The 13805-nt window shown below is 43.2% G+C and overlaps 1 protein-coding gene across 3 annotated transcripts in view; it reads left to right on the forward strand.

The window, feature by feature from the left end:
- The window catches only part of DMD (dystrophin), a 1188090-nt gene that overhangs the window by 1031105 nt on the left and 143180 nt on the right, over nt 1–13805 (forward strand). For all 3 annotated transcript variants that reach the window (XM_081951523.1, XM_081951524.1, XM_081951525.1), the window contains one exon: nt 8924–8998. In XM_081951523.1, coding sequence (XP_081807649.1) covers nt 8924–8998 — 75 coding nt within the window. The remainder of the gene's footprint in view (nt 1–8923; nt 8999–13805) is intronic.

The following is a 13805-nucleotide window of genomic DNA, read 5'->3' on the forward strand; positions in this document are numbered from 1 at the left end:
AGTATTTCATCAAAGTGAGTGGCCATGCGGTGAGTGAGGATGGTCAGATGTTTTAGCCAGTATCTATGCAGTTTATCCAGGCAAGGTGCACTCCAGTTCTTGATCTTCTTTACTTGTTTTGCAACCATATCAGTTGTTATTACAATATTCTTCATTCTCCATAGTGAGGGGGAGGAGTCTCCAGGATGGGTTGACCTTGTCCTCTCTTGATTGGACTGAGTCAAATAAGCTCTTTTAGCCACGCCTTGGTCACCAGGCTCCACCCAGTTATCGACTCAGTCTATCTATGGACGGCTGTGTTCATCATGAGATCCTGAAGAAACTTAAAGGAAATTTTAAATTGCTGCAAAAGCTATCGGAATTGCCTCCACGCTGCCTGATCAATCACCAGAGGCTGAGGAAACCCCCTGTGGGGGTAGAAAGGCAGTGCAACAATTGCTAAGGCGGCACGCAGCCCAGGACACAGAGTGAGACCCAGGGCGCTAAGTGAGGACTCACCAAAGAAAGGCAAGCGAGCTCCGCAGAGGCCCCTATAGCATGGGCAATGCCCAAGGAGGCTCTAAGGGCGCCGGAGTGCTCCCCTCAGGGGTTGAGCGATGAACTGTTGCGTTTTAAAATGCCCCGGAGTGCCTGTGCTGGCAGCGATCAGCAGAGAACAAGGTGAGAGCAGGAGAAGCTCAGAAAGAGCTGCAGGAGGCAGGGGGAGGCGAGATAGAGACCCCCAGTGGCAGCGGAAGCCGCATGGCAGCCTACAAAGACACAAGCCATTTCCATGTGCTCCAGCAAAGAGGTGCCTTTTGAATTTGGAGCCGGGGGCCATTTTGAAACCACGTGGTCCAAGATGGCGGCCCCCAGCAACTCAGAGGAGGCCGGCAGGAGCCGAGCTCTCAGCCCTGCAGCAGCAACCATCGGAGACACTGAGGAGCCCTTAAAAAGGTTAGAGACCATCGTAGAGGCATTAGCCAAGGGCGGGGGAGGCAAGCAAAGTCCAAAAGGAGGATTATCTCCATCAAGGAGGCTAAAGAGGCAGGCGCTGGATCAACCCCCCCCGCAAGCCTACCTCCAAGTAGGAAAGGCATCTGCCACAAGGCCAGCAGCAGGAAGAAACAACCCCCCCCCCCCCGGCCTGGAACCTGAGGAAAGATTACCAGGTTTCTCTTCATCTGGCAGGGCTGCAGAAGGGGACCCCTCCCTCCAGGTACAGTATAGATGGTACTTGCTCAACAGGAGTAACTATGAAAGGGATCTTGGAGTCCTAGTGGACAACCAGTTTAGTACCAACACCCTTTTCTTTGCTGTTGCTATAACTCGCTCTTTTAGTTATTTCATGATTTCCATTATTGTTTCTTCCTCTAGGTAGTATTTTTGTGTAAGGTATTTTTCAGCCTTTGATTCTTTAGTTTTCCTTCTTTCAAGTATTTCAAATTGCTGACATCTCGGGTTTTTTTATTATTTTCAAGTTGAATTTTCCACTTTGGTGTTCCAGTGGCTTTCTTTTTTGGCATTTTATAACCCAATTCTGCAGTTATAATGATGACTGTGCTGTACATTAGTTGGTTTGTTTCACGTAGTATGCTGGATGGGATGAAAGTAGATCACTTAGCTCTATACTTCTGAGTTGTTGCACAGGAGGATCTTCATCCTGTATGTTAGCTTCTTCCAATAGTTGGTCAGTTTTTACAGGTGCTGGAACAATTTCTTCAGCCTGTTCATCAATATTTATTATTTTCTTTTTAGCCAATGTTTCTAGAGGTTGTGTTTCCACATCTGTGAAAACTTATTATGGATGATGAAACTTCTTTGATCCATTAATCGTTGTTCAGTTATGTCACTTCCGTATGTTACCTTTCACAGTTGCATCATTCTTTTTTGAAATCCCCTGGCTGTTGGTTTTGCCTGGTAGTAACATTTGATGATTTCTTGATTTCTTTGGTTGTCCAGGTTTTGCCCTTTTGTTCCCGTTGCTTTACAGTTGCATGCCCTGCTTCCCCAGCAGTAAAAACTGAGCCCTGTAGCCCATTTTTTGACAGATGCCAGGGGCCATAGTATCTGATGTGGCCTTTGTTTACCCGGACTGCTGCTGCTGCTGCTATTATAATTGTTGTTGTTGTTGTTGTTATGTCAACCCTTAATCTGACCAGACTGGGGTCTTTGTGAGGCTTCAGGGCTGCCACAACTGGAGCTAAGGGGTAGGGAGGGGGGAGTAGAGATAGCTGGGGTTTGTAGCCAAAACAAAATACTTTCTCTTGGGAACCAAGGACATTTCTGCTGGTGCTTGGAAGGGAGAGGCCTGAGGTCACCTAGCAACTGGATTGTATCCTGATTGGACCATGTGACTGATTGTTTTGAGTAAGTGAAAAAAATTCTACTTTTAATTAGGTGAAAACCACGGGAACGTTTAGAGTTGATTTTCACCAACGAGTGCCAATATGGCATATCCAATAAAACTATTCTTTGAGGAATCTACCTGCCTTTGAGTTTTGTTTGCTGTGGGTATGTTACTTGGAACCCTGACATTAAACCAGCTCTACTAAACGCCACGCTCCAGCTGCTTACCTGGTCTACCCAGGTAGCAAGAAGACTTGGGGAAGATGGAGGAGAAGACCGGCAACTCCTCCACAGTTCCTGTTGGCCCAGTCCAGGCCACGAATGAGTCTTTCCAGGCGGGACTGGTCAACCACCTTGGCGACCCATGCTGTCAGCCTTCTGCTGCCATCTTAGGCTTGGTTGAGCCCCGGATTGCAGTGGAGCCCATCTAGATGTCGGAGACTGGCCAGACCACTGGAGCAACCCCAATTGCCATCAGCATGGTAGGTGCCACCTGGTTGGGCTTACTGCCCAGGACAAGGCTGGGTCCAGGCCCAATGGACACCTGCTCTACCGTTGCTGCCTCCAGCCTGGCCTGTCACCCCACTGAGCTTCAGAGCTATCTTCGATGGGAGCCTGGACAAGTTGGCTTTCTACCTGAACCGGGTGTGGGCTCACATCAATCGCTATGGGAACAAGTAACCTAATGACCAGGAAATGATCATTGCCATCACAGAGAACCTAGAGGGAGAAGCTGCGGAGTGAGTGACCAGCTGCATGATGAAGGAGCCCCAGAGCTGGGAAACATCGATGGCATTCTGCAGGAGCTTAAAAACGCAATTTGAGGGCTAGGGCCAGGAAGCGGAGGCAGAAATTAAGGCACTCAAACAGAGGGGCCACCCAACCAAAGAGTATGTCAGACAATTTCAGAGACTTGCCGGGAAACTATAGTACTGGCCCGAACACCTCCTAGTGCACTTCTTCAAAGAGGGCCTAGACCAGGAGTTATGCCATGCCTGTGTCTGCCAAGGCATCCCAGACTGCATACATCGCTGGTACCAGATGGCAGTGGCTATGGATCTCAAGCTCCACTGGCACCAGAAAGCGGCACCATAAAAGAAGCCCAAGAGACAATTTGGTTGACAATCTGGCTTCCGCCAAGTGGGAAGGCAACCCAGGAGGACCTCCACGACATCAATCAAATGCTTCCAGGGTGGCCAGCAGGGTTACCGAGCATCAAAATGACAGGCATTGACCCTTGTCCCTCAAGCAAAAATCCCTGTGACAGCCAAACCGAAGAAACTGCTGCGGAAACCCACAGTAAAAGGGAAATTTGTCCACCAAGCCATCGAGGTTTCCCCTCCCCCTGAGGGAGAAGAGACAACTCTGGCTCAGGTAGTCCCACCATTAGCAGCAGGCAACAGTGGCAATGACAGTGAGGGTGACCCAATGGTAAGTGAAGCCATCTGTCCGTTCGCTATTATGTCGAGACTGGTGGTGCCCAAGATGGGAGTCTAGAGTGAAGTAGAGGTCATAGACACGGGATGTACCCAATGTCTGATCAATCTCCCCCTGTGCCAGAGGAATCCAGACGAGACTCCTAACCAGTTCCATATGCTTTGAGCAAGACAATGGATCATTAATAGAGGGTGCCCCTGCCACCCTGGTCACTGAGTCTGTGTGGGTAGAGATGGGTTGCCACTGGGAGCTCATCCAGTTCGTGGTGGTGCAAAAAATGACACACACGGTTATCCTAGGCTTGGCATGGCTGGACAAATGGGGCCCTACCATTTGGTGGGAAGGTGGCTACTAGAAACTAAAACTCGGGCTAGGTCCCCTTCCTCCTCCTAGCCCTCTTAGCCCTACAGAGGGAAGATCAGTCTGTCAGCTAGAGGGCTCCAAGTGAAACAAAAAATAGCCCCCACCTCAGAATCATGGCCAGGGAGCCCTAGGTTCCTAGAGAGTACCGAGGCTTAGCTGATGGGTTCAGTGAGGAGGAATACAATACCCTGCCCCCTCACCACCCCACTGATTGTGCCATAGAATTTGTGCCAAGAACCAAACTGCTCAAACCGAAGATATACTCCGTGACTCCAAGAGAAATGACTGAATTAAGGGACTACATTGACACCAACTTAACCCGAGGATTCATACAGCCAGCTAAGTCCAGAGTAGCCGCTCCAGTCCTCTTCAAAGAAAAGAAAGATGGGTCGATGAGATTATGTGTTGATTTTAGGGGAATTGATGTAGTATGGGTAGAAAAAAACCTACCCATTGCCTCTCATGAAGGACATGCTGGTCCACTTACCTTAGGGAAAGTCTTACCAAGCTGGACCTGTGGGAAGCGTACTACCTAGTGCGAATAAAGGAAGGCAATGAATGGAAAACTGCCTTCAACTGCTCATTAGGCAGCTTTCAATTCAAAGTGGTGCCTTTCAGATTACAAGGAACCCCCATAGTCATTATGCAACTGATAAATTAGATGCTGCATGAACATCTCTATAAAGGCGTCCTCGTCTACTTTCACTACATCCTCATTTTCAGTGAAACCCTAGGTGAGCATGTAAAATTGGTGCACCAAGTCCTGAAAAAACTCATTGCAGTTAAGCTATATGCGAAGCTGTCAAAATGTGAATTCCACAAGATCATCCTGGACTACTGAGTGTTAAGCGAAGGAGTGGAAATGGATCCTGCAAAAGTTAAAGCTGTTTTGTACTGGCAATCCCCTCACAGGGAAAGCGCTCCAAAACTTTTTGGGGTTTGCTACTTTCTACAGGAAGTTCATCCCCTCTTTCGCTGAGACCACCCTGCCTCTCACCAAACTCTTAGAAATGGGGGGAAGAAGCCGTGGCTTGGCCAACCCCTAAACTGAACCTTAGACTGTCAGCAGGTGTTTGAGACATTTAAAAAGTGGTTTGCTGAGGACCCTATCCTCAGACACCCTGCCCCGAACAGCATTTTGTGGTCCAAGCTGATGTCCGTGATGTGGCAGCCACCACAGTGCTCTTACAAAAGAATGCCAAAGGCAACTTGCAGCCATGCACTTACACCTCTAAAAAACTTATTGACATTGAAAGGAGGCAGTATGGAAGAAGGCCTATGCAGTTCGATTTGCCCTACCAACCTGGAGGCACGTACTTGAGGGCAGTTGGTGGCTGCTCAAAGTATGGACTGACCACAAAAACTTAAGAGGCACTGAAAACGGCAAGAAGACTCCCCAAAGCAGGTTCACTGGATGCAATATTTCAAGCTATTTCACTTTGACTTAAAATACATCCGGGGGGGGGGGGACCTCTTGGTGGACGTCTTATCCAGGAAACCACGATTCAACAGTAAACATAAGGTGGCCCATGCCATGATCCCCCCTCCCCAACAGGCGTCACAAGCCACGATGAGAGGCCAAGCCCAGTGACAAAAGACAGTAGGCTGAGGAGGGATGACCCAAAACCTAAAGAACAAGTTGCAGTAGTATAAAGACAACAAGGAGGAACTGACCCTCAAAGATGGAGTGGCCTGGAAAGGCTCAAAATTGTACATGTGTCTGGCCTGTTGCCATCTTTTATTTTGGGTGTTTGGCCTGCCATACTTTCTATTATTCTGCTATGCATTTTCTATTGTGGGAAAATAAGAAGGGGGGTTGTAAGGAGTCACATACTATGTAGTCACAACAAAATTCTTTCTAGAAAGCCAAGGTCATCCTTTTTCTCTGCACCTGACAGGAACTGGATGCGTGGAACTGCCAGCAAGGCAATGGGAGATTGGACCATGTGATGGACTTGTGGGTGTGGGGACCTTTCACCTGGGTTGGGAAAACCTAGAAGCTTTCAGATTTGGGTTTTCCCAGATGTGCCAACATGGCTCTCTTAATAAAGCTCAAGCCGAAAAATGCCATTCCCCCCAGCCACCATTCCAAGTGGGCAGCAAAGTCTACCTGTCCACAAAATATTTAAAACTACGGCTCTCCTATAAGAAGCTGGGCCCACAGGATAACTGGTTTTGTGTCGCTGCAACAGTCATAGAAAGTGGGCTCTGCAAACCTAGGCTGAACTCTTCTTGCTGGGGGACCCTTAAAGGGCTAAAGCCACCTCATAGGGATGATGGAGAAAGGAAGGACACCTTGCAGATCACAGAGAGTGGCAACTGTCCTGCTTCATCCGAGGCTGACTCTCCTAATGAGGAAGGAGAGGCAGCCATTATGGCCACCGGGAAGCTGGGACAACCGAAGAAAGAAATGTGCTGGAGCAGTGTTTGAACAGTGGACTGGAGCTGGGTGAGACGATCTTCAACTTTATTAGAGATTAAACCCAGTGGTGAAATTCAAAAATTTTCCCTACTGGTTCCGGGCTTGGTTGGCGGGGCTTGGTAGTCATGTCACTGGGTGGGCGGGGCTTAGTGCAACAAGCAGGAACCTCACAGTCAGACAAAGCTGATTGTCGCACTTGTTTTTTTAAACTTTTAGCATTTTTTTTTACTACCGGTTCAGGTAGTAAAAAATGCTTTAAAAAAGTTTTTAAAAGTTCCAATGATCCGTGGCACAGCTGATTGTCACACAGCTGATAATCAGAACTTTTTTTTGCACTTTAAAGCATTTTTTTACTACCAGTTCGGGCAAATAGGTAGTAAAAATTCTATAAATGTTTTTAAAAAGCACAGCTGATTGTTGCACAGCTGACTTATTAAAGCATTTTTTTTACTACCGGTTCGGGCGAACAGTAGCATTTTTTTTACTACCAGTTTGGGTGAACCAGCCTTAACTGGTAGCATTTCACCCCTGATTAAACCTCAAAGAAACTCTGAAAAGACAATTCTCCAAAATGTTTAAAGCAGCTAACATACTTAGAGGAAGACTACAGACCTGAAAGAAAATGAAACCTAAGAGAGGATATAATTTTTAAAATATAGAATGACTGGATTTGAACATTTTATTGGCAACATCTTGAAAAGGCATTTTAAAATGCTGGAAACATTGGGCTGATTATTGGAGAAAAATGAAAGAAGTTATCTGAAAAAATTGACACCATTAGATTGGGTATAATATTGAAATTTTAGGCGATGATGGCATCTACTGGTGAAAGAAAGAAAATACGCTATAGTTTTATAAGGCTAGGAAGATCTGGGAATATCATATTTTTCGGAGTATAAGATGCACCGGAGTATAAGCCGCACCAAGATTTTGAAGAGGTAAATTTAAAAAAAAAAAAAAGCTTTTGCTCTCTGCAGACCTCCCAAAAACGGCCCGCTTTTAGCAAAAATGGTTGGGTCCCTTTTTTTTCAAAAAAGGGTATGAATAGCATTTAGGAGGCTTGTAGAGTGCTCTGAGGGGGGGGGGCAAAAATGAGCAAAAGGCATGCATAGCCTTTAGGAGGCTTATAGAATGCTCCTGCAAGTGAGGGGGGGGGGAAATTGAGGAAAAAATGACCTGTTTTTGCTCATTTCTACCCTCCCCAGCCCCCAGGAGCACTCTATAAGCCTCCTAAAGGCTCTGCATGGCTATTTTGGTGAAGGGGGTAGGGTTTCGGGAGGCAAAAATGCTGTATTCAGTGTTTAAGATGCACCCAAATTTTTAGCCTCTTTTTTGAGGGAAAAAGGTGTGTTTTATAATCTGAAAAATATGGTAATCTTTAACACTGAGTGGAGGTAAACACATCTAGAAGACTGTTTTTTGCTGTATATTGTTTAATACCTATTAGTTTCATAACTAAGGAAGGCAAATTTCTGAGACTTTTGAAGATTGCTAAGTAGAATGGTTCACAAATACTTGGAACTATTATTGGAATCCAAAAACTGGTGAGGTGGCTGATGAAGACGTGAAAATCTGGAAGGAGTAAACTGAACTGGTGGAGAACTGTAAAGCATTATAAATATTGTGTGCTTCGAGGAATGACTCTGGGACTGAGTGAATAGTCTTACGACTCATTTTTTGACGTTACAGACAGTAGAAGCGATACTACTATTAAGCACGATAGACTATATTCCCACTAAGTAGGAATAAAATTACAGCTATAAATAGCACCTTGTTCGGCCTAAACTCTGCTGTTTTTGTTCAGAGTGTAGTTGTCATGGTTCCGAGTAATGAACTGTGGGAAATCAGGACTCAGAAGCTTGGCTCAGATTCAAAAATCCCTTTATTGAGTACATCATATTGGCACTTAGAAAGAGGAAGCTAGCTCTACATTATTCCCGCACATAGGCATAGTTAAAAGAATAGGATTTCCCCATCCCCTTAGGTCTCTCAGATCACATGGGCCAATCAGTCCAGTCATAGGTTCCCGCCCAGCTTCAATAGCTGTCTGATAACATGATCTAGTTCACATGCTGGCTGGTAGATATTATGACTAACTAGTTGAGAAATGTGGTGACATTCCTAAGTTCCCTTCCCCCCACCCTTGAATGGCAACCAAGAAACGAAGCAGAAATAAAGCATGGTTTCAGTTGAAGTAATTTTGCAGGTTGACAATAGTACTATTTTTTATAATCACTGATTTTGTTTTATATAAAGTGATAGGTGATTTGTTTTACATTTAAATATATTTTAGGAGTTCTTTTGTGTTCACTGAGTAAACATGCTTGGTGATAAAATAATTTATGTCCTTTTCTTCTTTTACTTGTGTCACAGCTGATTTGAACAATGTTCGATTCTCAGCATATAGAACTGCCATGAAGCTCCGAAGACTACAGAAAGCTCTCTGTTGTGAGTATTCTGAATATCTTCAAGAATGTTTCTTAATTGCATTTTAAGAAATGAATGAAAATATCTTCCGTAGAATTTATTTTGTTGTCGTTCGGGGCACAAATTGAACTATTTTTTCTCTCAGATTCAACATGTAAGATTATAAATTTTCATTCATCATTGTGGGTTTGTTTTTCTAAATTCAATGGTAAATTCTTCACATACATACATACATACTATCCAATTTCTTTCCCATCTACTTAGGCTGCAGTTTTTTTTCCTCAAGTTTTTTGCACTCCAACAGGCTTACGTTATCATTTTAATAGTTTTCTCCTGAAGAAATACATTACCTTTTCCCCATTTTTAGCTTTGAAAATGATTTTGCTTGCTTTTTAAAGGGGCTCTTCATCCATTAATTTTGGTTGAAAATATTTTGATAAAAATGTCAGTAATGAAATCAATTCATGAAAAGGTAAGCAGGTCTTGCTTCATGTTTGGGTTTGTATTTATCTTCTATATTCCCGTTTTGTCACAATGAGTTTTCAGATAGCATAGTCAGTGGAATGTAAAAAAGTTTTTGGATTTTATGAACTGAACACTCCTGGCATTTTGCCCCCCAGTCTTATATTTTTTTAACTTGGCATTCTAATTTGATAATTAATTTGTCGTGTTTATTATTAAAGTCATCCTTATAAGAATCCAATTTTGCTTTCAAGTCTTTTATTTATTGAATTAATTTGTTAATATTATTTTCTGCTATGAATAACTTGTGAGGTTTTATGATAAATTAACATAAATATATTATATCAATATATAATTAATATATTACATTAATTATATTAAATTAAATTATAAATATATAATTAATGTTATTATAAATGGCGTCCTCTGATTTTGACTTTGTGCTTCTATTCATTTTTGACAAAAAGTTAGTTTGCATCCACTTTTCATTCAACAGAATTGGCAAAAAGTATATTGTTAATAGTAAAATATTTTGATATGGAAATAAAATAAATATCAAATTAACATAATACTATATGTAGATATCCAAATAATACAGTATGATGCAGAAATGAATAAAGAAATCCCTTAGAAGAACAACTGATGTTAAAGCTAGAGTTTTGCAATACATATCGGTATTAATGTTATTCTTTATACAAAAATTCCAAACATTTTTCCCATTCAAATGTTTCAAAATTGAAAACCTGGAGTAAAAAAACCCGTATGCTGGGGTTTCTTTTGTAATTGCCCCCTCCCCAAAGATCCATTAAAATAGGGATCATAGAACCTTGACCGGATACAGATTAAAGCTGATTGCAGAAATTAGATCCCAAGAAAGCAAATAGGATTATATTTGAAACCAGTATCTCCAGATTGGTAAAATCTTTACCATTACTGAGTTTTGAATTTAGTTTTCTTACAAATGGGAAAATGGTAAGAATAAAATAAAATCATAGAAGTGATGCCTTCACTCAAAAATCCCCTTCTGTCCTTATCTCTCTGGAAATCGGATGTAAATCTCCTTTAAGATTTTATAACTTTCTGTATTTATCTTCTTTGGAAAATCCTTCAGAAGAAAATGGCCCTTCTGCCATGTTCTTTAATGGTGAGGCTAGTGGAGAAATCTCAATTTTCTCTTCCTTTTAAAAGGTTCCAGATTTTAAACATTTAGTTATTTTCTTCTTTTGTTTCATGTACTACAGGTACCTACTGTATGAAATTCATTAATTAGATCTGCTCCTTTGATTAGTACAGTTTGGATAGGCAGCTTTCTTTACAGTACAGTTTTAGACTAAGAAATGCTAGTGTGCATCTTTATCTGTAAAATTTTAAATCTTATTTTGGTTAGGGTCCTACTCTCTATAAAGCTCTTGCCAGTCTTTGCCAAACCATATTTAAATATGTTTTTCACTGAAGGGACTATATAGATTACAATACAATAATTTTCATAAATAGCCAATTGGCATTCAGCTTAGTGATTGGAATCTCTATTCAATGCATACAGTCCCACTCTCCCTTCTATGTATTCACTTTCCTGATTAGCGACTGTTTTCAGTCTATATGCTGCCAGTGATTATATAGAAAGATACACAAAAGCTGTCACATCAGCTACAAGAAATCAAATCCTTCTTAAATTATCTAATATTTCCATGCATAGATCAGTTAAATTAACCTTCTCCCACTTTGCATACATATCTGCATCTCAAGAGGGCTTAGTGAAAGTTGAGAAAAAAGTATTTGAGTTTATCCCACATATCACTCTCAATAAGACATTAGTAAAGATACTATAAAGACATCTTAAGTTGAATCCTTGGGGTTCTGTGCTACTGTCCACTGCCACTGAATATGTGGGGTGTGTGTTTGTGTGTACCAGGGAGGCAGGGGAGGCAGAACCTCACCTCTCTTCATGAAATAATATAATATAATATATATATATATACCAGGGGTTGTAACACAAATATATACTTATTTCCCTGGCTCAACTGATAAGGAGGCGATCCTGTGGCTTAGTGGCTAAGGCTCCTGCCTGAGATATATAACAGCACAGGTTCAAATCCCAGTAAGGGTATGGCTAGCTGGTGAGAGCTAATTAGCTCGAAATAGATCTATACTAGTCTCCCTTTATTTATTTTATCAGTACAAATACAACATACATACATACATACATACATACATACATACATACATACATACATACATACATATATATATATATATATAACATTATATACGTCCGGCCGCGCCCGGGAGCTGCGGAGGCAGAAATGTTGTCGGCGCTCCCGGATGACGAAGGCACGAAAGTGACTGGGTTCCCAGACGGATGTAGCCACAGCGATGTCGAGGCGGTCCAGGCGGACGAAAGAGCGAGCGAGGCAGCCTGATCCTCGGTCGCTCGCCTGCCAGACTGCCTCGGCGCCATTCTGGCTACCTCCATCCGGGCGCGCCCGGGAGCTGCGGAAGGCAAAGGCAGAAATGTTGTCGCCGCTCCCGGATGACGAAGGCATGAAAGCGACTGGGGAACGACGAGAACCTTCCTGCCTCTGCTGGATTTCGCGCGCTCCTCGCGACTGCAATATGCATATTGCAGTCGCGAGGAGTGCTCAAAGTCCAGCAGAGGCAGGAAGGTTCTCGTCGTTCCCCAGTTGCTTTCGAGGACTGCGGAGCGCGAGTCGGCGGAGCACGCTCAGGAAGGCGGGGAATGGGATCACGTGTGCTGGAGGCTGAGGCAGCCTGAGCCTCCAGCACACGTGGTCCCATTCCCCACCTTCCTGATGACGTCACCAGCCTCACCAGCCATAAACCTCACCGCACATCACTGGTGTGTACTATCTGAAAATTGTGTGTGTACACAACCCACATACACACACAAAAAGTTTCTGGTCAAGATAAATAATGAAATAAATGCTTTCATTAAGGTTAATTATTAAGAAAAAAGCAGCTCACATATATTAAACATTACTTAATCAAACATTATTATTAGAGATTTATATCAATCTTAAGCAAACATATTTTCACATTGCTACTGCTTATTAGTGATGTCCCATACAATATTTAAGTGACTGAGGGACCCTTGGTGTTCTCTGAGCTTGGTTGTTTTCTTGCAGATGTTTTATTACCCAAACTAGGTAACATCATCAATGCTTGTGGGGAGTGGGATTTACTCTCATTTTATATTCTTGTGGCTTTCCCTGTCAGTATTGGTGGGAGTGGCCTTGGTGGTTCTTTGGTTGGACTGCTTACTGTTAGCTTGTTTGGCAGCTCCTTGAAAAGGGCATTGTTTGCTTTTTGATTGTTGGTCTAATATTAATCTTGGTGTTAATCTCTGCTCATCTGAGTGTTGATAATTGATGAACAGAGTTTCTGGTTTTTTTACTTCCTTTTTGCTTGCTTGGTTGTCTCTTTTGAATGGTATATAGTTGTTTTTTTTGTCCCTGGTGATGGCTAACTTGTCAGAGTGTCAAGCGTCCAGGAATTCTCTAACATTTTTGGACTTGACTTGTCTAGAATGGTCACAATTCCCCAGTTTTCATCATGTCTTCTGATTGCTAATTGGTGTTCATGAATGCGTTTTGCTAGTCTTCTGCCTATTTGTCCTATCTAGTGGGTATTGCAGTACATTGATCATCAATAGCCCCCAATTCTTTGGGTCCCAGGGACTGATTCAGTGGAGGGCAGTTTTTCCATGGACTGGGAAAGGTGTAGTTTCACCCGCAGCCTGGATCCTACATGTACTCAGATGGGGCTTTGCTCACTAGTGCAGCCCATTTTCTGGCGGGCCGCAGACTATTGCCAGATTGCAGCCCAGGAGTTGGGGACTCCTGTTGTAGAAGACTCCTGGTTTTTGTCTCGGAGCTGCTGGGTTTTTTGGGTTAATTAGAATGTTTTGGAGAACTTTGTGTGCTAAGCCAGCGTTCTTGGCATGGAGGTGGGGGGGAAGGGGATGCTTTCGCACACATGCCACTTTCACAAATGCAGCTTCACACACACACACACACGCACACACACACACACCATTTTGGCAGCCTGGTTCAAAATGGGCTGCAGCTTGGCAGTGGGCCACAATCCGGGGGTTGGGGACTCCTGTGTTATCCTATGCGGATGTGATATCCTGATGTGTCCCATGCCATGTAATAGTCTGTTGGTGGTTTCTGAGATGTTTTTAATGTATGGCTGGGTTATCCTTTTCAGCTATATTGTGTTGAGTGGACAGGCATTTGATGAAGTTGCATGGATATCCATTGTTGGAAGATGTTGTATAGATGATCTGTTTCCTTTTTCTGATATTCAGATTGTTGCAGTGTGTTTGTGCTTGTCTGACTAGTATTTT

This window comes from Natrix helvetica, assembly GCF_964273705.1.
Source record: "Natrix helvetica genome assembly, chromosome: 4".
NCBI classification, from domain to species: domain Eukaryota; kingdom Metazoa; phylum Chordata; class Lepidosauria; order Squamata; family Natricidae; genus Natrix; species Natrix helvetica.